The 26,587-nt window shown below is 44.7% G+C and overlaps 1 protein-coding gene across 1 annotated transcript in view; it reads right to left on the bottom strand.

Moving 5' to 3' along the window:
* The window catches only part of HIVEP3 (human immunodeficiency virus type I enhancer binding protein 3), a 291,528-nt gene that overhangs the window by 40,577 nt on the left and 224,364 nt on the right, over positions 1-26,587 (bottom strand). The window contains exon 8 of the mRNA XM_014949186.1: positions 22,637-22,782. Within this exon, the coding sequence (XP_014804672.1) occupies positions 22,637-22,782 (146 nt within the window). The remainder of the gene's footprint in view (positions 1-22,636; positions 22,783-26,587) is intronic.

Here is a 26,587-nt window from a genome sequence, read left to right as displayed (position 1 = left end):
GCAGGGTTGGAAATTTTTTCTAGCATTCTGTCCAAAATTATATTTACATTGTTTCACTCAATTATTGCTTAATCTTCTGCAACTTCTCTACTTTTAGAGATCACTGACCCACAAATGGAGCTGTCCCATCCACGGGCACTGGAATTACTGGTAGACAGGGAGGAAAAAAAAGAGCCATCTACTGGCTTTTACAAAAAATCTGTAGTGTAGCAGCCAATTTTGTAAGGTCTTTAACGTATTTTATGCTTGGCCTGAATGCTAATTGCTTTTGTGGTGAGACTTATAAAACTGACACCTAATGAGGTTGGTTGTTTCTTTGCTAAAAATAAATAAATAAATAAATAAATAAAGCAAAAGCCATGCTGCACATTTTTAGACTAAAAACCCTGCTGTGTTAAAAAAGCCTAGTTTCTGCACATAACAAAAATCAGTAATTAAGACAAACACCACACAAGGGAAATATAACTGCATGGTTCTGCTACTGCTCTGGAGCCAGGCGCTCCCGGCCCAGCTCCCCGTGTCCCTGTCCCCGGGTGAGTATTTACACCTCGGCAGTGGGAGTCCAAAGTGGGGACACCGTGCTGCTGGAGCTGGATGGGACATTTGAAAATCACATTATGCCTCACCCGGTGGGACAAGAAGCAGGAAGGAAACTGAGAGCTGGGTCAGCCGTGTCCACTGTTAATTCATGGTTCCTAAAATCATTTCATGTACTGGAAATGACCTGCTTACCGGTGTTACTGGAGAGCAATGGGCTGCAATGTGAACAGATCAAATGAACGGCAAAGAAGATCTCAATAATAACAAGGAACACTCAGGAGTTAAAAGAATTGAACAGATTAAACTTGGGCATCAATCACTTCTCAGCCCCAAATTCAAACCTTTCACCAAAATGGCACTGGACACCATTTTATGCAGGTCAATGAGGTGGACACAACCCGGCCAAGCATTTCCACTCGGGTGCAATGGACTGGCTTGGGCTGTTAGCCCAAGCTACTGGAGCTTTGTGCAAGTAAGTCCATCAGCCCTACCCCAAAACTGGGCTGATTTAATCACTCTGAACTTTAGGCAATTCTGTACTGGGTTTCATTTCACGGCTTAGACGTGTCTCGGAGATGGCAACAGCTGTTATCAAGTCTGCACCCCAATCTTGCCTCAGGACTCTCCATCCATGCCTTATGCACTGTTTCTAATTTCAGTATATATTACCAATAAAAAATCTCTGTATAAATAAATCAGAGAATAAAATAAAATCTATTTGCACTTAAAGTTGCAAATTTCATTAATTAGAAATTAAGAAATACTGCATATAAGTTTGTCCACTTAGCCATAAATCTTCTGTAAGAAGACATCTTAGATGATGATCTTTTAGATTTTGTTTTTAATGTTGACCAGCTTTGGAAGAGATGTGATATGACATTTCCAAATTTTTATTATTTTTTTAACATCAATAAATGTATTTTATTATGAACATTTCTAATCACTCAAATGGGCAGTGAGGAGACTTCTGGCATTCATTAGACTGGATGAGACATGAACTGCAGTCAGAGCTACAGAACCTGGTACTTTAATAGCATTAGCAACTTGAAGACACTTCCACTGGCCAAGTGCCCCTGTTCATTGCTAGTGTCCTTGGTGCTGATGGCAATGGACGTCCTGTCTTACAGGATCTTTGTGTTTCCTTATTGTCTGGCCAGGCCACCTACTTAAATCTCCTGAGTACTCCAAGTGAGAGAAAAGAATTTTCAGACATTCTTATTTGAGTAAAACTTGTGTTTCACAAGTTGAAGGAAAGGTATTTTCTGGTGCAGCTGACTCACTCAACCACATTTCAAAAGGTCCCTGCAAGCAGAGGAGATGCTACTCCTTTCTCTCAGAGAAGGTCGTAATGTAATACAGGGATCACCAGTTACTTCCAGCTTGCCTTCAGTATCAGCCAACTTTAGTGTGTTAATCATGTTATTATTAAGATTTGCATAGACAGAATAAGAAGGACTGATGTTTCTATACAAATGAGCCACAAAAATGGCTCAGACTAAACCCGTTCACTGATGGATGTCCCCTTTGTCACATCTGTTTTCCTCTTGTTGTCTCATGGGGCTTCAGCCCATCTCCCTCACATGTAAGCTTGTTTCTGAAAGACTTTCTGAAAGACTTAGGCAAGGGTGGTTTACAATGACCTCCTACATCTTCACTGCCGCTGCTCAGTCAGTGAAAGACTTTGGGACCATCACAGGTGGAATCCGTAAGAACAACAGGAACAGTGAAAGAAAAGAAAACTTCCTCTCAAGTTCCTCCACCTCCACCATTTCACACTGGAGAAGTTCTCCTTGAGGAACACAGACTCCCTCTCCAGTTTGGATGAAGAAGCTACAGTGCTCAGCTCTCAACATAGGTCTATGGGGGCTTGGGAGAGGGATGATGTTCAGGAACTGTTTTTATCCCCATCCTTTTGTTACTTAGCAATAGAAACCCAAACACTTCTTCTCCTCCAAGCATAGAAGGCTTCCAGCAGCTCCAGCTAGAGCCCTGCAGGGAGTATTGAATTTCATTCACTTCTTCACCAGCAACATGAATACCCATCCATAAACTGTTGGCACAATAAAAACTGAATGTCTAAGACTGCCTGCCATTAACAATAATCCAAAGCCCATCCAAGTGGTGGCCTGGTTACACTTTGAAATAACAGGAAGTGCCTTGATTTCAAAGAATCTTGGAACCTGATATCCTGTACACTATGGAATAACTTCTTCAACACAACCGCTTGATTTCCAAATGTCTTCACAAGACAGCCCAGACAACCCTACTGCCAACCCCATGTGAAGCTTCAGCAGAAACCAGGGAGCTGGTTGGAAGCTGCAGGGCGTTTTTGCAGAAGAAATGGTTCCCTTTGGAGTCTCAAGTCCTTCAGAAAGACTCTGGTGAGAGGGCACTACGGATGGGATTGGCATCATTAGACAAGTCCTCCAAGGTTTCTTGCCACATGCATTTCCCTGGGCTAACCTCTGGGTGACCTCAAGGTGTGGGACTTCTCTCCTTGCAAGCAGGATCTGGGGTTTCCTGCCAGCTGACTCTCCCAAGTTACGCACCTTGGCTCTGTGGCTGCCAGCTGCTGGAAGGCGGAGGGGAATAGACCGGTTCCACCGAGTCTGACACTTCCCTAAGTGACGTCCAACTCCCCAGTGAAAGCTCTTAATAAGTCATAACAATAAATAATAATAATAGACTAGATTTATTTCTATAGCATGGAAGCCAAAAAGCCTCTGGCTATATTGAAATGTAGCAAACACAACCAAGTCCAGCTGCCTGGTCCCTTTTTCCCCCAAAGGTAACAAAATTCTATACAAAAGCATAGGAAAGACAATCTGAGAACCACTAGTAACAAAAATACCCAGTAAGTATCACTTTCTGATGTGTTCTTGCCCTTTTCACCACTGGGTATTGATGGCTGATGAATTCGTGATTTCCAGCTGTAAATACCACTGACAATATACCCAAACCCACTTAGGTTATTATAACATCTCGACATCCCGGAGGACCTAATGGATTTGGCTTAGATTATCACCTACAAGTAGACCATCATGTCAACCCTCATTCTGCTCTACAGGACCTAGAGCTTGTAATTATTAATGAAATTCTGCACATTATTCTGGTAGATGGATAAATGCTTCAAGGAAACACGAGCCTCAGACTCGTCCCAGGCCTTTACCCATCCTTCAGACTGGATCTGAGACAAACCGATTTGTAAGAACTGATTCAATTATTTCTCATTTCCTGTGCTTCCTGTCTCCAGTCAGGGCCAAGCAAGGAAATGAGGACTAATCCCAAGGAGGCCTGAGATACCATCGGTCCAACTGGACAGCAGAAACACCACAAACTGCATAAGAAAGCTTTGTCCTACCAAATTTCAGACCAATTCTAGACAGGTAAGAGATTCCAGATGAGCTGGAGAGAAGTGACTTGACCCTCAGGCACTCATCTGGACTAGCAGCAAGAGAAGATTTTAAGCCTTACTTGTCTCTAATAACAACAAGGAATCACCGACCCGCGGGGAGGACCTGTGCTGTGAAACACCTGGCAAGAGGCAGTAATTCATCAGTCCCACGAATCTATGAACACCAGGATGCTCTTTTGGTGTTTCTACAGCCAAAATATGGGCTCCAATCCAATTTGCCCTCAAAGGCAGGGCCAGTGCAAGGGCTTGGACATGGACTGCAGGCAGGGTCGAGCAGAGACTTGCTGCAGCTGCATGAACTGGGTCCATGCATCCTAAATAAACCGTTGACCAAATGATTGAATTCTTGCCAGCTAGGCAGATCATTCCTCCAGTCCATGCCCTCGGAAAAGAGTTTGGTGACTTCTATTCCCACATCTGTACAAAATTGCACATCCCTAAGGACCATCCTTGGTCAGCTATGCAGTCTTCAGCAAAGTTTCAACCGCCCCATGGGCTCCCAGAGCCGCTCAGTGCAGGGTGAGGAGTGCCCCTTCCCATCTCATTGCTCCTCCCCGGGGCACCTTCCGAGTCAGAATTTCAGACTTCAGCAACTGAAAAACGTTTGCAATTTCCCTCTCCTGCTATTGCTGCAAAAACCAAGACAGCCCAGAGAGAGGGAGCTGGATCCTGTTCTCTCTTGCACATAATCAACGCAATGATTTAGGCAGCTCCAATCACACATGGAAAGCAATGGAAGGAAACAGGGCAGCACAAGGGTAACCAGGGGTAGAGCCTTCATTACCCATGATGATGTGTGAGGAGGTGAGCAGAGCCAAAGCTGTGCTTGCAGGACCTACAGTTCAAAACCCTCATCTTTTAACTTGGAACCAAAGCACTTTAGATACCACAATTACTGAGGAAAAAATCTGGAAAACCCATAATGCTATTTTCCCAGTCATTTTTTCTGCAACTGAACTTAAAACAAAAGAAGAAAAAAGAAACTCAAACCACAACTCTCTCTTAGGCATCTGCTTTTAGCTGGTGCATTAGATAATTGCTGTGCAGAAGTTTCAGTGCATAATGATTATAATAATAATAAAAAATACAATTATGCCAACAGCATACTCTTCTGTAGTTTAAGCAGTATCTGTGCACGCCCTAAGTAATGTCTTTTAGAAGTCCCCTAAATATTCTCTAGCCACGCGTAGTCTCACTTACATCCTGCTGGTTTTTGAAACCAGTTCCATGGATACAGTTTTACAGCTTCAGATAACAGATCTACGACAGGCGAATGTTTTCCTAAGCCCCAGTAGCAGAGCAGTTCTCACGGGACCCTCGCTCAGCCCGAGCGGCCAATGCAGGTCTCTCTCCAGCATCCGAGGATGCACCGCAACCCCCTGCATTCCTGCGGGGACCGCGGGACCGCGCTGCTCCCTCCGTTCCCAGACGTTATGCCACGCTCGTGGGTGAGATCAGAGACACAAGCAGCAAATCAGCTGGGAAATGAGTAAGGCAGGGACATGGTCACCCCCATGGCCGGCACGGAGACACACCGGCAGCGCGGATTTCTCTCCAAAGACTGCAGAGCTGGTGGGAGGGGGAGACCGGCTCCCAAGTCATGGATGGAAAATGCTGCGGGTCCAGCCACCTCCCCTGTGGGTTGGAAGGGACTGTGAAATAATCCCTCCTTGGAAAGTTTCCCATGGAAATCTCGCAGAGATAACACAGAGAGAAAACGTGCCAGTGTTTGTGTGTGCAAATGGCGGAAGATCGTAAGGCTGGAGGGGGGGGTGGGGGGGTGAGGAGAGCATTTAAACAGGATGAAAAATATATTTTAAAAGAGTCCCCTGAGAGCCTCAAGGTCTGCTGATGACATTGAAGGACTTCCACTTTGAGACTCCAGTTCAACATCCAGCCCAAAGCAGCAGTGGCTGAAAGCTGTCACCACGCAGTGTTTTTCTAGTCACTGTTAAGAGAAAGATGCTGCTAATTGCTGCTGGGCTCCTACAGCTCATGTTTCTGTGCTGCAGACTGGCCACTTTCATTAGCTTCCCTTCATGGGGCAGATTCAGTCTTCTTATAGAATCATAGAATGGTTTGGGTTGGAATGGACTTTATAGCCCATCCAGTTCCACCCCCTGCCCTGGGCAGGGACATCTCCCACCCCACCACATTGCTCCAAGCCCCCTCCAACCTGCCCTTGAACCCCTCCAGGGATGGGGCAGCCACAGCTTCTCGGGACAACCTGGGCCAGGCTCTCACCACCCTCACAGCAAAGAGGGTGGTGAGAGCCACCCTCTCATCTCCATCTCCCCTCTTTCAGTGTCAAACCCTTCCCCCTCCTCCTAGGGTTCCCCTCCCTGATCCAGAGTCCTTCCCCATCTCTCCTGGAGCTCCTTTAGGGACTGGAAGGCAGCTCTAAGGTTTCCCTGGAGCCTTCTCTTCTCCAGGCTGAACCCCCTCAACTCTCTCAGCCTGTCCTCACAGCAGAGGTGCTCCAGCCCTCCCAGCATCTCTGTGGCCTCCACTGGACCCATTCTTCAGCACTGCCAGCCCCGCTTCTGCACACAGTGACTTTGCTCCCCAGTGCTGCAGGTCCAGCACCGCTCACACATGAAAGGGGGAAATTTTCCAAGACGAGAACCCTATTATTCGTCTTGTCATGGTGCCTACAAGTCTACTATGCAATCACTGCACACAGAATGAAAAACGGCTTGGTACCCTGTACAGTTCCTGCTCCAAGGATATATGAAGATACAGCAGATGTACACTGGTGGAGGCTATGGGAAAACAACAGGACAGCACTGGGCAGTGTGAAGAGCTGGGATGTCCTGGCACAGCAGTCTAAATGCTATAATCATTCCTGTAGATACCTCAGAGTAGAGGTGAGCTGACAGAGGAAAGACAAGGTTGGCAGAGGTTTTCAGAGAGCTCTTTCAAGCAGGGAAGAATGGTTTGCAAATTTAATACCTGGGGAATGGAAAGAGTTGTCATCATTCAATATATGACACTTTTGTAACCAAAGAGATAAAACAGGCAGGGTGGTGTTGAGCAGTGGAGAGTCTTGTTAGTGACATCAGTTCGTGTCTGATGTGACCGACAGCGAGAAACAGTGTAAAAGGGTGCAAAGAGGGCTTTATGTGGAAAAAGCACTAAAGGAAATTACTTTCCCTTCCATTTTTCAAATTGGACTGAGGCAGACCCAGATTGGCACCTCTAGTATGCAGATGGAATATAGCAGAAGAGTCAGAAAAGCATCTCTTCTATGTACGAACAGGAAAGGTTGGATTCAAGGCTTGCATTTGAAGAGTTTCTAAAACGCAAAACCAGCCTGAATGTACCAGGGAAAAGCCCGTCACAGAGAGAGCTCCCCCAGACAACAGTGGGAAGGTGCTGTTTTCGAGTGCAAAAATGCTAAAGTGCTAAGGACCAAGAACTCACAGCACAGCATGTTTTTTCCAGGTTAAACTGGTGCTTACTTCAGGCAGGATTCCCCTCATTTCACCTCAGCCACCTCCAAGCTGCTGACCCAGGCCAAATTAGTCATGCAGACAGGAATGCTTCATAGGTCTGAATACTCTGGGGGAACGACCCTTTTTACAGCTACTGGTTTTGCCCTTGCTCATCAGAGAAGAAAACAATCGGGCAGCATCATCAGCTCTGCCCCTCCGCAGAGGGATCTGTTATGTGACAAGGACAAGCAGCTCAAAGCCCTCTCCTGCTGCTGGACAAGCTGTTGCCCACCCAGCAGAAAGGCTGAGGTCAGGGGGTCAGAACAACCTCCAAGGAACAGGGAAGAGACCTCCAGTTCCTCCTTCGAGATGAGCTGCTGCCCAGAAGTAGATTTTGACGAGCTCAACAGCACATGGTTTATTGCAGACAAGACCCAACCTGCTTGGGAGCAGGGGAAATGGGAGTAAGGACTATTCTTTGTGTATTTCAGGAAACCCCTTTCTGAGCTAACACTTCAGGATATCTCTCTTTAAAAAATAAAAAAATTGGAACATGATATAAATCCCTGCCCAGAACTCCTTCTCTACGTATTTAGCACGCGTGCAAGGGAGTCTGTCAAATGTACCAGTATATCATGCTCAGTTTTGCTGAGACTGGAATACATTTGTTTTTATCTCCAGAAAGTTTCAAAACCAGCCAGCCTTGTTTATCTTATGGTTGTGGCACTTTTCTCAAGCTAGGAAGGGACACGCAGGCTTCTGGGGGGGTCTCTCACGTACACGGCTTTATATGGGACATGTGGGCTTAGTTCCAGCTGAGGCTGTGCTGGAAGACATGGTGCGGTCTGAAGACAAGGCGACACTAAACCCTGCAAGAATCCAAGGCGACTCCTCCTCAAAACCACTCGTCTTCCCCTCTCTTAGATAAACATCGAGTGGTAGGAGGCTGCCAACAACCACCAGCGCTGGTGGGATCACCATCCAGCTGGGAGTTCCCTTGACGGGGCCATGTGCAGAGGAACTTGAAGACATCTGAGCCCAGGCACAGTTCATAAACCCACTGCTCCAGATGTGACCTCGGTTGCTGGAGGCTTCGGCTGGTGACACGACTCACACTTCTTGAGAGAAGGCAGGAAGGCCACAGAGACTGCACAAAAATAACTGGCTGCTGTTACTGCTGACACATCTCCTCTGCTCTCCAGTGTTTCTGGGCTGTGCAGGAAAAGGAGGACCATGAAGTCCCCTTCTGAAGGAGGGGGAGGCAGAGTTAGAAGCTATTTTAACTCTCTGCTCTTTGCTGCAAGACATAAAAACCTCCCCAAGTTCCAGCAGAGAGACCCAAGCCTGCTTTAGTCTGAGGTGCCCCGGAGAGTTGCAGGGCAATGCCGGGTCAGAAATTACCATGAATTTCTCTGCTGGTAACGTTGAGTTGCAGATCACAAATGTTCACAGTGCAGGACCAGCATCTTCCAGAGCTCTTCTATTTTCATAGGCGGCTGCCACCTGCAAGTACCCTTTGCAATGAATTAGCACTTTCTTAATTTACCATCAGCATTAATGGTGCGACCATGCAGTAGGTCCACAGTTTTCCTTCTTGGATGCTGTGAATGAGCTCATGAAACTCATACAGTGACATCCACGTAAAGGTCCCATTTGCACAGGCACAAACACCCACAGTTCCTAATGACTGCAATGAGCTCTGCCGTTACTCAGCACCTTGGACAATTAAGCCCTTTTTTGAGTGATAAGCTCAGATTTCAGTTCAACAAATTTAACTCAAGATTCAACGTGTGAAGAGCTGAATTCATAATAAATTATTGTTATTAATGATGCTTTGCAGCAAAACTAGCATGTTTCAGCTCTAAAACTCAAAGCCATTCAGAACATGGGTAAATAGAGTAATTATCTGTTATTCGTACCGTGACCCCCATGTTCCCACATACACAGGACATCTCACTGCAGTTCTCAACTTTGTACTGGAAAGAAGGAAAATATCCAAAAACCAAGTCAATAACAGAATCATGCCAAAAAACAGCTTCCTCCCTTATGTTGTATACTGCCTGAGTAAGCACATGCCAAACAGTACTCGGTCTTTTTGAATTCTCATGAAAAACTCAACAATCTTTAGCCTAAACTCTCTCTACAACTCATCACTCTGTACAACTACTCTCATCACTCTCTACAACTCCTTGAAAGGACACTGCAGAGAGGTTGGTGCTGGTCTCTTCTCCCAGGTAATTAGTGACAGAACGAGAGGGAATGGCTTCAAGCTCCAACAGGGGAGGTTTAGATTGAACATTAGGAAGGAATTTTTCACAGCAAGAGTGGTCGGGCATTGGAATAGGCTGCCCAGGGAGGGGGTTGAGTCACCATCCCTGGATGTGTTTAAGAGTCGTTTAGATGTGGCATTGGGGGATATGGTGTAGAGGAGAACTTTGTAGAGTAGGGTTAATGGTTGGACTCGATGATCCCAATGGTCTTTTCCAACCTAAATGATTCTATGATTCTGTGAACTTCCCGAGGCTCTCTTTCTGCATTTCTTGAGCAGCCCTCAAGCAGCACGACGTCCCTTCCCCATGCCCAACTCCAGTTCCCTTACACCCTTTGCGTATCTCGCCCCACAGCAGCTCTCCTGCCAAGCAGAGGGCTGTATTTTCAGTCATGAAGGTCTTTGCTCAGTTCACATTTGGGAAAGGTTCTTATTTTATCAAAGCCAGCTTGCGGGCACAGGCTGCTCTGGCACACTTCAGACCAATGCCTTGCAGATAACCCCATGCTCTTTGGTCTCGTAAGGAGACTGAAATACATACAGCTGAATCTCAGAAGAGCGGCGTAAGTGCTCAGCCTCCCGCAACCTTGAAAACCACATAATTCTGCCATCAAATAGTTTGTTTAAATAAGAATGGCAAGAAACTCACAAACATTGAAAACCACTGGTTTAACTGCTGATCTAAAACATCTGCTAGTAATATTTGTTCTTTGAAAGTGCTGCTACTGTGCTGCTACCCCAACCAAGAGTTACACAAACCAGTTCAATCATGTCCGAGGTCTACAAGAAGCCGAAGCACCCAACAAAAAAAAAGGTTTATAAAAACTTGGCTACATGCATCTGATTATTCCCTCATGTTTGACATACTACATCCTGGATAAAGCTTAGAGATAAGAACACCCAAGCATTCAGAAACACAGGAACTTCCAAGAAACCGAACCACTGTGCACAGATACCAGGTGAACTTCATCAGGAGAATTAGCCAAGACCCTGCCTGTAATGTCCCCATGGAGTACCCCTGCTTCCAATTTATAAAAATCATGTAATTTTTCAGTCTTATCTCTACATCAGCAGAAGCAGCAAAACAGGGCAGCAAAAATATCTTATTAGGTCACATTGTCTTTTGTCTGAGGTTCTACACACGAAGAAACATGTAGTTACAGTCAGCCTGGATTCATATCTTTCAAAACCTATGCATGAATTTCTCCCATGGTTCTGAAGAGGGACACCACATCCCACCCTCCCTTTTCACTCCATTGATTCTGCGTAACTGCCTGAGCAGCAGCGGGTACTTCACTACAGGGAAATTACTTTAAACACTTGCAGTGAGTAATCACAGCTTTTGCCTACTCCTCCATCCTAGAGAAACTGAGCCCAGAGATCATGGGACTCAGACTGGCCACAGGTTTGAGCTACATCTGCCTGCACCGCATCTCTAGTGAGCTCCTCCTCAAAAAAACCCTAAAACTAAAAAGCAAGTAAGCAGGCTTTCTCATAAAAAAAAATAATGACAGAATAACTTTAAAACAGTGAAAAGCAACTTGAGAAGATGGAATATTTAAAAAAAAAAAAAAAAAAAAAAAGAAAAGCAGCATTTTATATGCAGCCCTGCCCACTACGTCCTTGCAGCTGGATCCTTGCCTCCAACAACTCGCTGGCTTTCTGAGCAGCAGCAGACTCTGCCCATTCCCTCTGGTCCTGCTGGTCTTCTTTCCATCTGCTCCTGTCACGTCGTGCAACTTCTCCCCCCTCGAGTCAGCCCAGCGGCGTCCCATGAGGAGGAATGATCTCACCTTCCTTCCATGGCATTGCACCTCCCTCGGTTGTGCAGATGAACGATGATATTCATAACCATCAAAGATCCAGTTACATCATGGGCTATATCAGGACAAAGCACACACGCTAAGCTGCTCTCCTTCCAGCAACAAACCAGGAAGAATTGGAAATTTTTTCTTAAATGTTGAGTCTGGCTCTCACAGTCCCAATATTTAAGGACGTAACAGGCTTTGCTCTGTTCTTACAAGCACTTTCTTACCACCGGTATGGCTTGTGTGCTCACTTCCAAATTATGTAAAAGACTAAAACTTATCCAAAAGTAAAATTTGGAATCCAAACTGGGAGCAGGGAGTTCTTCATTCCCAATCTCAGGAATGTGGTCCCTCTCTAGGTGAAATACGAAGTCAGTAGACAGATTTCATGCTCGCAAATATATGCCATTTTTTGCAAATTCAGCTTGGTCACTCTTTACTCTCGGACCTCTATCATTTCCATCATGTAGACTGTTCCCAAGAATTTCACATCCCTTTTGTCATCATGGGTATTCTCTGGTAGGTGATACTGAAGAGAACTGAAAATCAACTACTACATTTGGGAAGATTAAAAAAAAAAAAAAAATCAAAATAATAAAACAACAAACCATAAAACAGGAATCAGATTAACATCTACCTTGAGAAAAGACCTGTCTCCTCAAAAGTAATGTTTTCATCATTACAAAGGGACAGAAAAGGAAGTCCTGAAAAGCCAGTTCAGAATTATATTCTCAGAGTCATCTTCCTGCCATTTGCCTAGTGGAATATGGATTGAGTAATAGGCAGTTAGCTCTGGGTCTGTCTATTTGAACATCAGGTTTCTAATTGATTGCACAGTACTTGGAATCTATTAAAGGCCTTCTATAAATTACATTTCTGTATAGGACAGGCTGCCTAGATATGCAGATGTTAAGAACTGGCTAATCCTAAGTAAACCTGGTAAAAACGTTTGCCTTCTCAGATTTTCCACTGAATTAATTGTGAGATTGTGTCACTGAATCAATAAAGTGAAAACCCTATAATCTTGATGTTTGCCACAAGCTCATAAATAGTCTGCTAACATGGAGAGCTTATTATTCCAGACATTTGGCCCATCTCAAACAGCAGCTGAGAATAAGACATTGTGTCATGCCTGCGAATGCGAGACGCAGAAGGACAGCCCTGGTGATTGTGGACTTAGTTCAGGACACCACATGGATTCTTTTATATTGTCATTCTCAAACCCCTGACAAAGGAGAGTGTCCAGATTTTATTAAACTACACAAAAGTGGTTACTCTTACAACACTGAAGGCACATACAAGCTTGGAAAGGCACACACACAAGTGTCATTAACCTGGTGTTAATTAACCTAGGAATTAACCTAGGAATGCATGCACCCATTCCTAGGGGTCACTTTCCCTGTCCTGAGATATCCCTCACCCTCATGCTCTCTTCCTCATCACTTCTTTGCTGGCACCAGCTTGTCCCATCTTCCTCTCCATCCCACACACTCCCTTTTTGTTGTGAGAGCTCAGATCTTCCAGCCTGACCCTCTCCTGCTCGGATAATTGTAATCTCTTGCCTTTTAACGAATTTCTACCTCTCTCCATCCCTGTTCAGCTGCCAAAACTGTCCGATTAAATCACACTCTTCCTTTCCACCGCCTTCCCCTTACCTGTGCAAATAACACACCCTGAAATGCTCTTGTGTGTCCCTTCATCTGCTGTTAGATGTCACATTTTCTCCCATCTCTCATGCACTGCTCTGCCAACAGCCCTGGACCTGTAACACTCACTGGCATTTCTTGCTCCACATGTTGTTTGTCCATTTTTTTTTTGTAACTCTTTGGTATAAAACACATACCAGCACACAGCATCCATCCTTGGACTCTCACCACCTGGAATGACAGGGTCCTCTTCCCCATGTTGATCTTCCACCCCTCTCAGACCCTACTCACTTTGTGCCCTCACCATAGAGAAGGGCTCTGGAGCAGTGCACGCAGGGTTCCATAAGGAAACCCCAGTCCCAGCAATGAAATTCTATTGCACATAGGTCCAGGAAAGAGCCAATGGTGAAGATGTGAGGAATGGTCTAACCAGCCCCAAGGAAAGACATGAGGTCTGAAAATGAAACACCCACTATTACCATCCTTGATTTTGCCCCCGTTTTCGCAAAGGGATGACTGAGACAGGGAGATAAGGTGATCTCCAGGGTCACAAGTCTCTGAGGGCATGGAAGAGACATCCCAAGCAAGGCATTGCTCTCTTTCTGCCTCTTAAGAGACATCCCAAGCAAGGCATTGCTCTCTGCCTCTATGCTCACAATGACCTGAACTTCTTTTTCCACTGAAGAAGGAAGGAAAATTGTGCCCTGTCCCACCCCAGGAACACACTCTTTTCTTGGTCTCAGAGCCTGCAGAAGAGAGGCTGCATCTCTTTATTTACCTGGACCGATCCTAGGATCCACAGGGTGTTATAAGCAAAGTAATTGATAGAACAAATAAAATTATTAGCAGATTTTTACTTTATTTAGTGTTACCACAGGAGATTGACATGCCTGGTAGCTGGAGCACTCTTCATTCTCCAGATAAGACACAGCCCAATGCCAGCAAGAAAGGTTTGCCCTCGCCAGGTACCCCAGGGACCTGTACAAGGTATAAAAGACATCTTCTTGCTTGATACTGTTTATTAAATCTGTGTTTTTCATTATTTGAGCGGAAAGCAAATGGGAATTCTTCTCTTGGTGTAACACAGAGAAGACAAAAGTCACAGTGAGTGGAATAAGAGGCTGTGAAAACCCTATTGGGAATGCTGGGCTCAGGAAGAGCATCATCTTCCACCCAAGGACCACCGTCAGCCTCTGCCCCACCCTAACCATGTCACAGTGGGGAAGCTCAAGGGCTGGCTGGCTGGATGCTTACAGGGATCATTACTTAGGAGGAAAGAAATCCCTGCAGAAAGTTGAGCATCCCACACAAGGTCAGAGAGGAAACTGGAAATAACGTTTTATAATAATTGGCTGTGGGAAATTAGCTTCAAGCTGCATTAAGAGCGTCTGCCAGCAGGACGTGTCAAGAAAGCGGGTTGGCTGTGCAGGCAAAAATAATTTAGAAAAATTAATAAAGAAGACCAGACAACAATCTAGACTAAATCCTTCTGTGTTTGTCAATTTTCCTGGGAAAACTGGAATAAGCTACAGAATAAACCAAATTCGTTAAGTGAAGTGATGAGATAGTCAGAACAGGAAACATTACCAATTCCCACTAAGGAATATTAAGACAACAAGGAAGTTGAAGTGCAGGGAGGAGAATGACTTATCTCAGAGTCACGGTGAATCACAAGTCCACCGTCCCCAAGTCACACTTCTCTGCTCTCACCACCACCACTTGCTGTCTCCAGGATGTGTTCAGGAGGCCAGGGAACAGGCTGTTCAGGAACTGCTCAGCACAAACACAGCTGGTATTAAAGAAAAGCTGTCCTTAGTGCTCCAAGCCGTCGGCACATGGGGACATTCTGCATTTGGGAGCCAAGGTGGAGGTGGTGAACGGATGGCCGGTCATCAAGGTACCCAAAGCATCAACAGCACAGGGGTCCACGTGCTTGCAAATATTATTTCATCCAACTGTATCGGAGCTAGGATGATAACGGAGGGGGGGTCCACGCTTAGTTGATCAAAACATACACAGGATTTAATGGTTTTTTTTCTACCTGCATCCATAAGGGGAAACCAAAAGAGGTAGCAGAGTACATTGGATGTGAATGATGCTGATTTGCATTGCACGGATGCTTCAGGAATCACAGAATCATAGAACTGTCTAGGTTGGACGGGACTTTTAAGATCATCTAGTCCAACCATCAACCTAACACTGCCCAAACCATCACTAACCCATGTCACTAAGGGCTATGTCAACCCGTCTTTTAAATACCTCCAGGGATGGTGCCTCAACCACTGCCCTGGGCAGCCCATTCCAAGGCTTAATAACCTTTTCCAGGTGGAAATTTTTCCTAATATCCAATCTGAACCTCCCCTGGTGCATCTTGAGGCCATTTCCTCTTGTCCCATTGCCTGTTCCTTGGGAGCAGAGACCGACCCCCCCCTGGCTACACCCTCCTTTCAGGGAGTTGGAGAGAGCCAGAAGGTCTCCCCTCAGCCTCCTTTTCTCCAGGCTGAACACCCCCAGCTCCCTCAGCCTCTCCTCACAAGACTTATTCTCCAGACCCCTCACCAGCTCCATTGCCCTTCTCTGGACCTGCTCCAGCACCTCAATGTTTCTTTTGTGGTAAGGGGCCCAAAACTGGACACAGTCCCCAAGGTGAGGCCTCACCAGTGCCCAGTACAGGCACTGTTCAGGCCCTGTAAATGTTCAGGGGAGACTGTCAACTCACAGGGTGCATGTACTGTCATAAAAACAAGCAAAATATAAATAAAGCAAGGAAAATATAAAAAGCTTCAAGCCCTGAACTCTGTCCCAAAGATACAACATTTGGGATCTTGCATGATGCTTCAGTCACGGTTATACAACCAGAAGCTGCTCCCGACAGAAATTAATAACCTGTTTTAAAGTTAATAACCCGAGGTTATTTCTATGTTATACAAGGTTACTTATACAAGAGCTCTTGGCACGCAGCACCATCTGCTGAGTGGCAGGTTGGGGAACTGGCGCTGTTACAGACCCGTCCCACACTTTCCCTCCAAAGGGAATGTGTCAGCTCTCCCAGACGCGCCGCTTGGAGCTAACGCATCTCACGGCAGCGTGCAAGGAGCAGACGGGCTGAGGGGTCCAGAGTCGGAGTCAATAAGTTACACCTTCTCTTTTTTGCTCTCTGCCCTGACTCTGCCCACAAACTTCTCACTTTCCTCCTCTTCCATCCGCTGTTTCCTGCCGTCTACCTTGCTGCTCCCCATCCAAGAAAAGATTTCCAGAACAGACCACTGAAAAAAATGATGTTTCAGTTTGACTACTCCCTGAATTATCAGGGAAAAAATAATTTTCAAATTCAAACCGAAATTAAAAAGAAAAAAACCTCCAAATTTTCATAATGACATATTATGGTAGGGAAAAGCCTTTGCTTTAAGTTAAATAGAACCTTGTCTTCATATTAGCTTCTAAATACATTTTAAAGTAAGAATGCAATGATTTTCAAAGCAAAAAGCATATAATCCTTTCATTTTGAAAATATTTTTTCTCTGGTTATTATTTTTCTCTGCTGCTATTCCTGAATGTATCTCTCAAGCTGCCTTTCTCACTGCCTGCAAACCTGTCTCTTCAAACAATTTCTCCTTTCATCTTGTCAGAATCGGTAAAATTCACAACTCTGTCCTTCCTTAAATTGCCACCCTGCACCTTGTCTCCTTTGGATTGTTAGCTTTTTAAGCAGAAAATGTGCTTTGCTTGTGCTATGAAAAAAAAAAAAGAGAGAGAGTGTAAACGTATGGTGCTCAAAAAAGACCTTATGTTCCTTTAACGGGCATGAGAAATGAGGGTTGTCCTTGATCCTTTTGGAGCCCCCAGAACCCACAGGGGTGGATCCTGGCAAGTATTAACATCGTCACCTTTCAGGCTGTACCCAACCCTCGTGGGCATCCACCCCAGAAACCAGCCATTTAGAGGGAAACAGACAGAGTATTAACAAAATCAGGGTATGCTTTTCCTTTCCCTTTTCCCAGCATCCCCAACACAAGCTGGTTAATTAGCATTAGGGCTGTCCCTGCCAGTCTCAAAGCCAGTGGCATGAAAGCTGAAAGCTCTCCTCTCCATTTATTGTAAAGTCCTATCTGAAAAAAAAAATCAAAAATTTCCACATATAAGAAACACAGGATGCTCAAATTAATGTCAAGTGGTCAGTCTGACACCACTAACCCTAACAGGAGAATTTTAACACCAATTTCTCCCTTCTGTGTAAAGCAGCCAGTCTCAGGAAAGCCCCTTTTTCTTAAAAATGCAAATTACAGGAATTCTTTGCGTATACCTAGGTGCAGTATACAGGGTAAAATATTATTATTTCAGACCAGCCCTGCTTTGCAGATACATTTACTCGTTTGAGGCACTGCCCTGTGGCTGTGAAGTGAGTTCACCTTCAGGATACCAGCAGGTTTGGAGGTGTATGAAGGAACCTCAGCTGTTATCTCATGCACATGGCAGCGGGATGTGCTACAGACATCAGTTCACTCCGATTCCTTCGCTGACGCTAATGTGCATGCTCAAGTGAGTGTCTTTGGGATAAATGGCTTCTTTCAAAATAAACATGGTGAATTCTTAGAACCCATCCAAGCAGCAAAGGAAATCCCCTGAACGAACTGGGTCCAACGCAAGGGTTTGGAGTTACACGCCGAGAAACTTTGCTTGTTTAACAGAGAGGCTTTCTCTAGGGTAATAAAACTCTCGTGTTGCTGTGCCAGGGATTTTCCATGAGGTGCGTGTCAGTGGGTAGTGGGAGCTGCAGTTTCTGTGGCCAGTCATAGACATGGAGTGAGATCACCTCAGAGATGCCAACCACAGATCCTCATGAGCCCACAGTGGCAAGAACTGGGGAGAGCCAGGGGGAGGGAGGTTTGGATCCAGCTAATGGGTCCCTCATAGGGTTGGGGTGTTTTGCTTATGCATCCACCATTTAGCAACCATGTTCGAGTATGATAAAACAGTCCCAAAGCTTCTCCATTTTCCTTCAACCACAGGAAAAGTCTCTTGCTGGACAGACGGAGTCAGAAGTACAGCTTCATCTTCTTACCGCTTCCTATAACCCCACCGGCAGCCCCACGGTGTGGAGACGGGGGATAGTGTGACACAGCAGTCCCTGCCCCTCCAGCCCCAGGCTCTCCAGGGAATGCGATAATCAAACCTCATACAAACCCCCAGTTATTTGACAATCCCCCAGTTACTTGTACTGTAGACGGGAAGGGTTTTGCTCAGGGAAAGGGAGCAGTGATTTAAGGTGAGGGTTCAGGACCCCAGCTCAGAAAATCCCATGGCTGCTGAACCTGCAGCTCTCTGTTAACACATTGGTGGGGACAAAGAGTGAAGGACTTGGATTCATATCTGAGTCAGACCAAACTGATGACTAGAGCAGCGTGGGTCACAACAGCACTATGGGCATCCCTCTTAAGGTTAAAAGATACAGTACATTACATCACCACAGGTTCTTCAAGCTCAAGTGTAGATTTATACACATGGGATAGTGTGACGAGGAGGTATTTTTTAAGGTGTGAATACAAGGATTCTTGGGTCTGCAACCATAAGGCTGCAGCCATAAGGGTTTTTCCAAAGAGAGCTTTCCTTTTGATGTAGTACTCATTTTACATGACCCTGGTTTGGGGATGTCAGTTAAGGTTAGTGGTCTTTAACCTTCTATATCTTGGTATTCCTTTCCCTTCTAGTTGCAATGAAATAGTGCAATAAGGCCCCATAAAAGCACAGAGAGTTTTGCTATGAAACAGAAGAACATATATTGACTGTAACTACCCCACCACTATCAGATTTCATCGTGGTAATGCTAATGCACAGTAAACAGGCAACATTTCCCTGACAAGATCATGATACCACCACAGACCTCACTCTCAAATCAGGTCGATACCAATCTACAGTTTCATGACATAAGACTTCAGAATGGGCCCGGTGCCTCCAAAGTACCAAAGCAGATTGACAAAGGTGACACAGAGCCACTGAGGACAGTGCTCTTCTTCTGCAGCAGTGCTGGTCAGCTTGACCTTCAAAGATCATTTTCATTGCTCAAAACCACCACAGTATCCCTCAGGACAAGTCCAATAGATATTTTTATTAGCTTCTTCAGGAATACAAACTTTGACCTGACTGCTTAATGGCATGGTTCTCCCAGACACAACCTAATGAGACTGTGCAGTGTTCAGTCTGTGTGGGACGTTAAATAACTCCTGTCTCCTTTGCAATCAAGTCCATGGGATGTGCTCATGGTGGGGGGTGAATGCTGGCTGCGACTGAGGTCTACCCAGTCTTCTGAAATTTCAAGGCTGGAAGTAAAAGTCACTGCTGAAATTACATATGGAATTACATTAAGTCTTGGTCTCCAAGAGGAATTTGTTCATTAAACAGGAGCCCAACAGAAAACTCTGTGGATCCAGTCTACAGTTAACTGTGGAAAAGTCAAGGCAGAACCATGTACCTCCCTCCCGCAGTTCCCAAGAAACCAGAGACACAACAAGCTCTCTTCTCCACAGGAAGCCAAGGGAGATAAATGCTGAAATGGCAGGATAACTGATCAGGACCTGAACACCTACAACACCCAGATCCTCTTGACAGCCCCAGTGGCCACTACTCCACATTCTGTGATAAAACCATAGGGGCCAACTGACATCCTTCATGGAAAAGGTGACAAAGGAAAAAGCTGAGCCTGAGCACACCCCATGTGTGGCATTACTGAGACTTGATCCCAAACCCAGGTCTAAATGTACCTCAAGTCTCACAGAATCTGCAAGCTGCTGTTTTTAAAACGCTTCCCAGTGGGCAAACATGAGCAAAGCAACCATCCACTTTCACAGCTGGGGAGGACACATGTTCAAATGAGAGACACTTTGCAAGGGAAGCCAAGCTCCCCACAGTGCTCCGAGAGACTCTGGCAGGTTCATCAGCTGGTTCCTTGTAAATGGGCAGTGGGTATGATGAAAGTATGAAATCTGGTCTTCTCTGGAAGCCAAGAAATATGATTCTAGCCAGTCAGCTGGACAACAGCGGGGGAAGTAGCAGAGCTGGTCCTGGCAGAGCTACAAGGGATGTAGCAATGGGGAAAAGGCAGCTCTGGGATCAGGGAGGCCAGAAAACTGTACAGAGGGAAAAGCAGTGTTTCAAATGGCAGTGAGAAAGGCAAGAGCTCTAAAGAAAATAAAACTGAGGGGAAGAAGGAGCTAAAAGAGCTGCAGCAAGTTCATCTTTTGAGGGAACACTTGAATTGCTTTATAATCTCCCTCCTTGGTTGAGGCAACAAAGCACGGGATGGCTCCAAAAGATCTGAAACATACTGCATCCCACTGCAAGGATGGGTCTAGCCAGCAGCAGGCCATGTGAAACCAATAAATAAGGGGAAAAATGAGACAAGGAGGAAACTTTTATGAGGGAAGAAAAAAAAAAAGACGGTGAAATAATGTCTTGAGAATGATTGCCCTTTTTGTAAACCATTTTCTAGAGATGGCCAGGAAAGGGGTCTGATCCATTTAGCATCTTGCACAAAGCACTAGGAACCCTGTGGATTCATCTGCAGGCTTGTTCCTTCCCTGCAAGAAAATATCCCTGCAGACACAGGCTGCTGAGGCTGAAACAGAAACTTTGTGGGAACTAGTCACAGACCCCCAGGTAGGCACCACGCACCTCGGGAGAACAGCCCGTCCTGCCTGACCTCTTAGCAGCACATATGCCATGTAATTTGCATAGAAAATTTATTTCTGCGACCTGGTGTGTTCCATTAGTGCCCGTGCTTGGCATTAAACAGCTACTATATTCTGTCTCGCATCCAGAAGGACGGCTGCCTTAAGTGCTACAGGAACTTTAAAATAAAGCATAGCATACGTTCAGGATGACTAATACGTTTCCCTGATGCTGGCTTACACAGAACATGTCAGAAAAGTTGCTTTATTTTGTGTCTGTCATTTAGAAAAACGTGGCTCCGCATCCGTTGTGCTGGGCTGGGGGATGCAGAGCTCCCGCCTGAGCGCCGGAGACGTGGCTCGTCGCGGGGGATGCAGCCAGCACTGAGCACCCCCGCAGCTCTCCCCAAAAAACCTCCCCAAAGCTGCTCTGCCAGGGGCAGGGTGATTTTCATTCACGCTAATGCTGAGCCTCTTTAATCACGTCTAGGAAGGAACGCAAGAATCCCCCTGAAACCGTCACAGCTCCAGGATGACCCGGTCAAGGGGAAGAGAGGCTTCTCATGGGCCTTAAGGCAAAAAAACCCGGTGCTCGGCTAGTCCCATGGGTCCCATCTGCTACGGGAGGGTGATGGCAACATACTGAACCCATCATGCTTCTCAGCCTGTTGCTTTCTTGTCATTCCTTAGCTCCCTCCCCGAATCACTTCAGTTCATAAGCATCATAGGTTGCCACGACTTTAGCTCTTTGCATCCACCGCTCACTGCCGACACATATCTAACCCTGAGCTGGGTCCATAGTGCCTGCGTCTGGGTGAGAGGTGAGTTCTCCTGAACAAACAAGCAGCTTTCCTTTCCCAAAGCACTATTTTACTCTTTTGGTTAGCTAGTTTGATCATCTGCTAATGAAATATTTTGAAATAAACCCGAACTTCAATGGGTAACAGCAGAAAACCACAACCACTGACTAATTAAAGCCTTTTTCTAACACACAAAACCCAAGACCACCCAATGGCAAGAGCAGAAGTGATGAATTCTGTGAGGGATTTCTTACATCTCTTTGGCCCCCTCTGCAACACACAGGAAGGATGATCTTTAATTGTATCCCACAGACACACTATTTATTACCTGATTTTTTTTTTTACTTTTGAAATGATAAACACTATTAGACCAGTGCTGAATTACTAAAGAGTACTCTGAATTACCTGAAGCCAAGAATTAAGGTACACATCAAATTTGGACCTTTCATCCATTCTGGTTTGAGCTACTTTGTTTGGGCACGATTAAAAATCACATAAGTAGAATCCTTCTTTTCTCCCCCACCCAAAACCCAGGCATCAGAAAAGATCTCACCAGATCCTCCTTATAATGGCAACAACCATTAGGAATATCATTTTCAGGAGAGGGCTCTGGAAAGATTTAGAAGATTTGGAGTACACCCCTTTCACATCAGAGACAGCTACAAGACGTATTTGTGTACTGTGCAGCCATCTTCACTCAACCACCCACTCAGAAAAGAGATTGAGGTGCTTGCTAAATTAAAGACAACTCAAAAAAAAAAAAAAAAAAAAAAAAAAAAAAATAGAACTTTTTTTTTTTTTTTTTTTTTTTTTTTTTTTTTTTTTTTTTTTTTTTTTAAAAAAAAAAAAAAAAAAAAAAAAAAAGAAATTAATTCAGTCCGGAGAAGCTACAGATCTCAAGGGCCAGATTTTTACAGCGGCTGTAAAAAGGAAGCTTAAAGGCAACTCTATCTGGCCTCCTGCTCACCTCCACACAGCACCTTCACTGACTTTCCATCATTGTTATCAGTAACTCCTATACAACTCTGACACAAAAAGAGAAATAAAATGAGACACTTACCCTCCTTCAAAGATCTTGATCCTGACTGGCTCCCCTCTTTTGGTTACAAGAGCCTCTTCTTCTGATTTTCCTCTTTTATCCTCTTCCTTCTCAGCTCTAGTTATATCTTTTCGACCTTCATTAGAAAGGAGCGAAGGCAAATGAACCTATCTCCCCAAAAGAGCAAAACAATCAATGATTACATAAAAAATCACTCTAAGACAGACACAGACCAAATAGCCTCAGAAAGAGACAGCAGCCCACCACACACGCTGCTCCTGACAGCTAAGTGCAGTAATTAACACCTCCTCTTAACAAACAGGACCTCTGCTTCTGGATTTTGAGCCATGATGGTTATGACCGCTTAGAAGTTTTCAAATCACCCCCTGCATCTGGCAGCTCAATATTAGCCAGTTCTTGCCAACTGGAAAACTGAGGCATAAAGAGAAGAACCTTGGCTGGGGTGACTTTGAGGGTGTGGTGGAGCCACGGGTCTCTGTTCCCAAATCCACTCTCTGTCCTTGGATAATCCTCTCTCTAATATATACGTCTACAAAGGTCTAGAGTGGAGACACCTGCAGAATTCATACATTTAACCTCAGCCTTTGGGTTTCCCCTGCGTGCACACACATTCACACAAATTTGGACTTTAGCCATCTAAACTTTATACAAATCACTTGACAGTCAAAGCTCTCGGGTGATTTCCTTTCACTGAAGCCCTGTTGCCAAGGGTGCAGCACACAGAAAGCCACAAAACCAAAGGGAGAAAATAATCCTCAACCTCCCCAGATGTTCCCAGGGTAAAATTTGGTTTTCCACGGTTAAAATTGCCACCCCTTGTTTAGACCAAGGTTTAAATCATGCACTGACATCTCATCCAGCACATTTAATGGAATTTTTTATAGAATATGGACCTAAGCATTACAGCTGCCTCTCTAGCTCTGTGTGATGCAAGGGCAGCTCCCCACAACTGGAATGAAATCTTAGGATGTTGCTCCCTTACAACAAATAAGACGGGTCTCCAAAGCTCTGAAAAAGGAAAGAAGATTGCCTTTCACCCAGGTTATGTTATACACAAGTGCAAGAATACCTTTGAAGTTCAATTGAATTACCTATACCCTTGTTTTACATATAATTTATGGAAACAGAGTGAAGGCATTTGAGAGACCGGGGTTATTAGAGGGGTTTTGGCCAACAAACTGGCAGAAGTCTAAAGCAAAGCTGGTCACCCTTGACTCTTTAGGGTTGCTGGAAAAAGTGGCAGCTCTCAAGGGTGATTCATCTGCCTTACCTTAGACACTTATCTTAAGGGGGGATGAATCACCCAAGAGGTGCCTCTTTGTCTCCCATGGTTATATGGGAAGCCAGAGAGCGAGTAGCTCCAACTGAAACATGGAAAATTCAGTGGGATATAGCCCAGCCCCCACCCTAGCATGCTGCTGGTACCACCACCAGGTTCTCATCTGGAGAAGTGAGAGACTCACTAAAAAGCAGCTTTGCAAAACTGAGGTCAAACACTTCATATTTACCCAATAATTTCAGGAGTTTGGCTTAGAGCATTAAATGCACCTGGGGCTGCTCTTTGCCCCTGGGGTGAGCTCGCCCAGATTAGCCCTCAGCCACACCATCAGACCCACAGACCCTTCCTAGTTATCTCCTGGGAATGGTCCCTGTCCTGTCCTATCTCCCACAATGTTCCCAGAAATTTCCTGGGAGAGGGCTATCAGCCAGGACAGAACAGTGCCAGGAAGAATTTTAACAATTTAACAGCAGAAATAGTCTCAACTGCTGTCTCTGGGCATGGGGACATCTGTGCTTGGAGGAAATCAGTGGCAGGAGACACACTGAACACCTTCAAAAATTAAACCTTGGCTGTCATGACTTCACCTCTTCATTCAAGCTCCACGTTTGTAACAACACTAGTGATAACCTTCCCAGTTCCATTCCTTATTCACTGAGGAATACAAAACAATTGACTTTCTAGATGTAGCATGAGATTTATTTATTGCAACTTTTGAAAGCACAAAACATAGACAGATGAAAGGCACCAGAGAGCCAAAATCGTACAGTCACTACTATCCCCTTTACAATCTTGTTTAATTTACAAAGTGTGCAAGCCCGATACAGCGTAATTAGCCATCCCTACATGCACGCTGGAGCCTACAGTCACTTCAAAATTGATCTGCTCAGTAAATCCCACTGATAATTTAAAAACCAAGCCAAGTACGCAGACAGTATATACAGTACTATTGTGCTGATAGCTCGCTGCATGCATAATTGTACAAAATATTAGAGCTGTTTTACATTTTCTGTTGGGTTGACTGACAACTTATAGTTACATAAAGAAGAAAATATTTAAGGGAAATAGCTAGAGCAGAGTTAACTGAAGGTTGAACTTTCAACCTTTGATGGATGCTACTGCCAGGCAGCTCCCGCTAATCGCATCTTCCTGAAGAACAGGCGACGCAGCTTCCTAATCTGTGCCATTTGTAGCATTTTAAAAACTGCACTGAGGATGTCATTCCCACCGATCATCTAATCAAAAATTATTTCTCTGCTTGGCATGAGGTCAATTTATCTCCATTGAAATTAGCATAATTTCTGCAAACCGCACTCCTTCAAGCAGCAGGTATTAATATTAGATTTCAGCTACACTGTTTTCTAGGTGAATTTGGCAGGATAAACTCTTACTCTTGCAAATTGTACCATGAAAACCTTAATTTTCACCACCAGTCAGCTTCTAGGGTTTTGTCTAAAAGGTTTTTGAGTCTTTCGAGCAAATGCACGCAGTGACACGTGTATTTTGTTGGTTAAGGGCTGAACCATTCCTGTCGAGAGCTTAACACTTAACTTCAGGGCATGAGGGTCTCATATTTCTGAAACACACACTTGGTGTGCATTTTAGCACCATGTCAAAGAGCAAAGCTCAGAGGAGCACAGGCACTTCTATTAGAGAATTAAATCAAGGGTGGTATGACACAATTCAGATAAAATCCTTCGAAAAAGAGTGCATAAATATCAGGTATTAATGTGGTTATTGCACTGCACGGGTGATTACTTGCCCCTCTGCCCCTGGAAATTCTGTCTTTTGGATTTCTGCAGAAGTATCAAGGAAATGCTGAAGAGAAATAAAGATTTATTGAATCAAAGTGACTCTACTGTGTATTTTAAGACATATTTATAAGTAGCAGCTGCAGCAGCGATTATGATAAATTTAATATTCAGAGTTCATTTCATGATACAGAAATAAAATGAATAATCCATCAATATAAATTGACTTGAGATGAATATCAAACTGCAAAATCTTTAGAGCAATTCTGTTTGTTAATCTACATGAACATGATCTGGATTAAAGGGATCTGTATGGTTCAGCATTAACCAAGAGGGGAAAGTCTGGCCTCAGAAGGAGCTATATAACACTAGACAGATACCAGAAGTATCTTAAACACTTCTGTGCCCATACAGCCAATGCCTTTGGTGAGCTCTGCCCCTGGGAAACCGTCTGCCTCACTCCCCTTAACTCTGAAGACCAGTTATAAAATGTCCTTAGATTCCTGGAAAAGCAGGTAGAGAGCTAAGGACATTAACTAAAAGGACCAGATGACATGGGTGTTTTAACAAGACTCCATGTCTAACCTACTGAGGCACTTTTACAAATGTCACTGCATGCCTTTATGCTTCTTTGGGGGCTTAAATACACTTGGAAATCTCCCTTTAATATTTTTAAATACTTTTAAGCACGCCTCTTTGTGTTCACTAATGTGAGATCAGCAGATTCACAACCAGACAGAATCCCATTTTCCAAAGGTAATCCTTTTCCATTTATAACATGCAAAATGTAGGGAATTATAACAGCATTTATTAAAAAAAAAAAAAAAAAGGGAAAAAAAATGCTCCTCGCCATGCTGCAATCCTGGGGCTAATGCTTTATCTCCATTATCTCTGAACTGCACTCCTGCCTCCGCTGCACGC

The sequence above is a fragment of the Calidris pugnax genome, unplaced genomic scaffold (genome assembly GCF_001431845.1).
Source record: "Calidris pugnax isolate Ruff unplaced genomic scaffold, ASM143184v1 scaffold174, whole genome shotgun sequence".
Lineage (NCBI taxonomy): Eukaryota > Metazoa > Chordata > Aves > Charadriiformes > Scolopacidae > Calidris > Calidris pugnax.
This window is presented reverse-complemented; position numbering and strand designations above follow the sequence as displayed.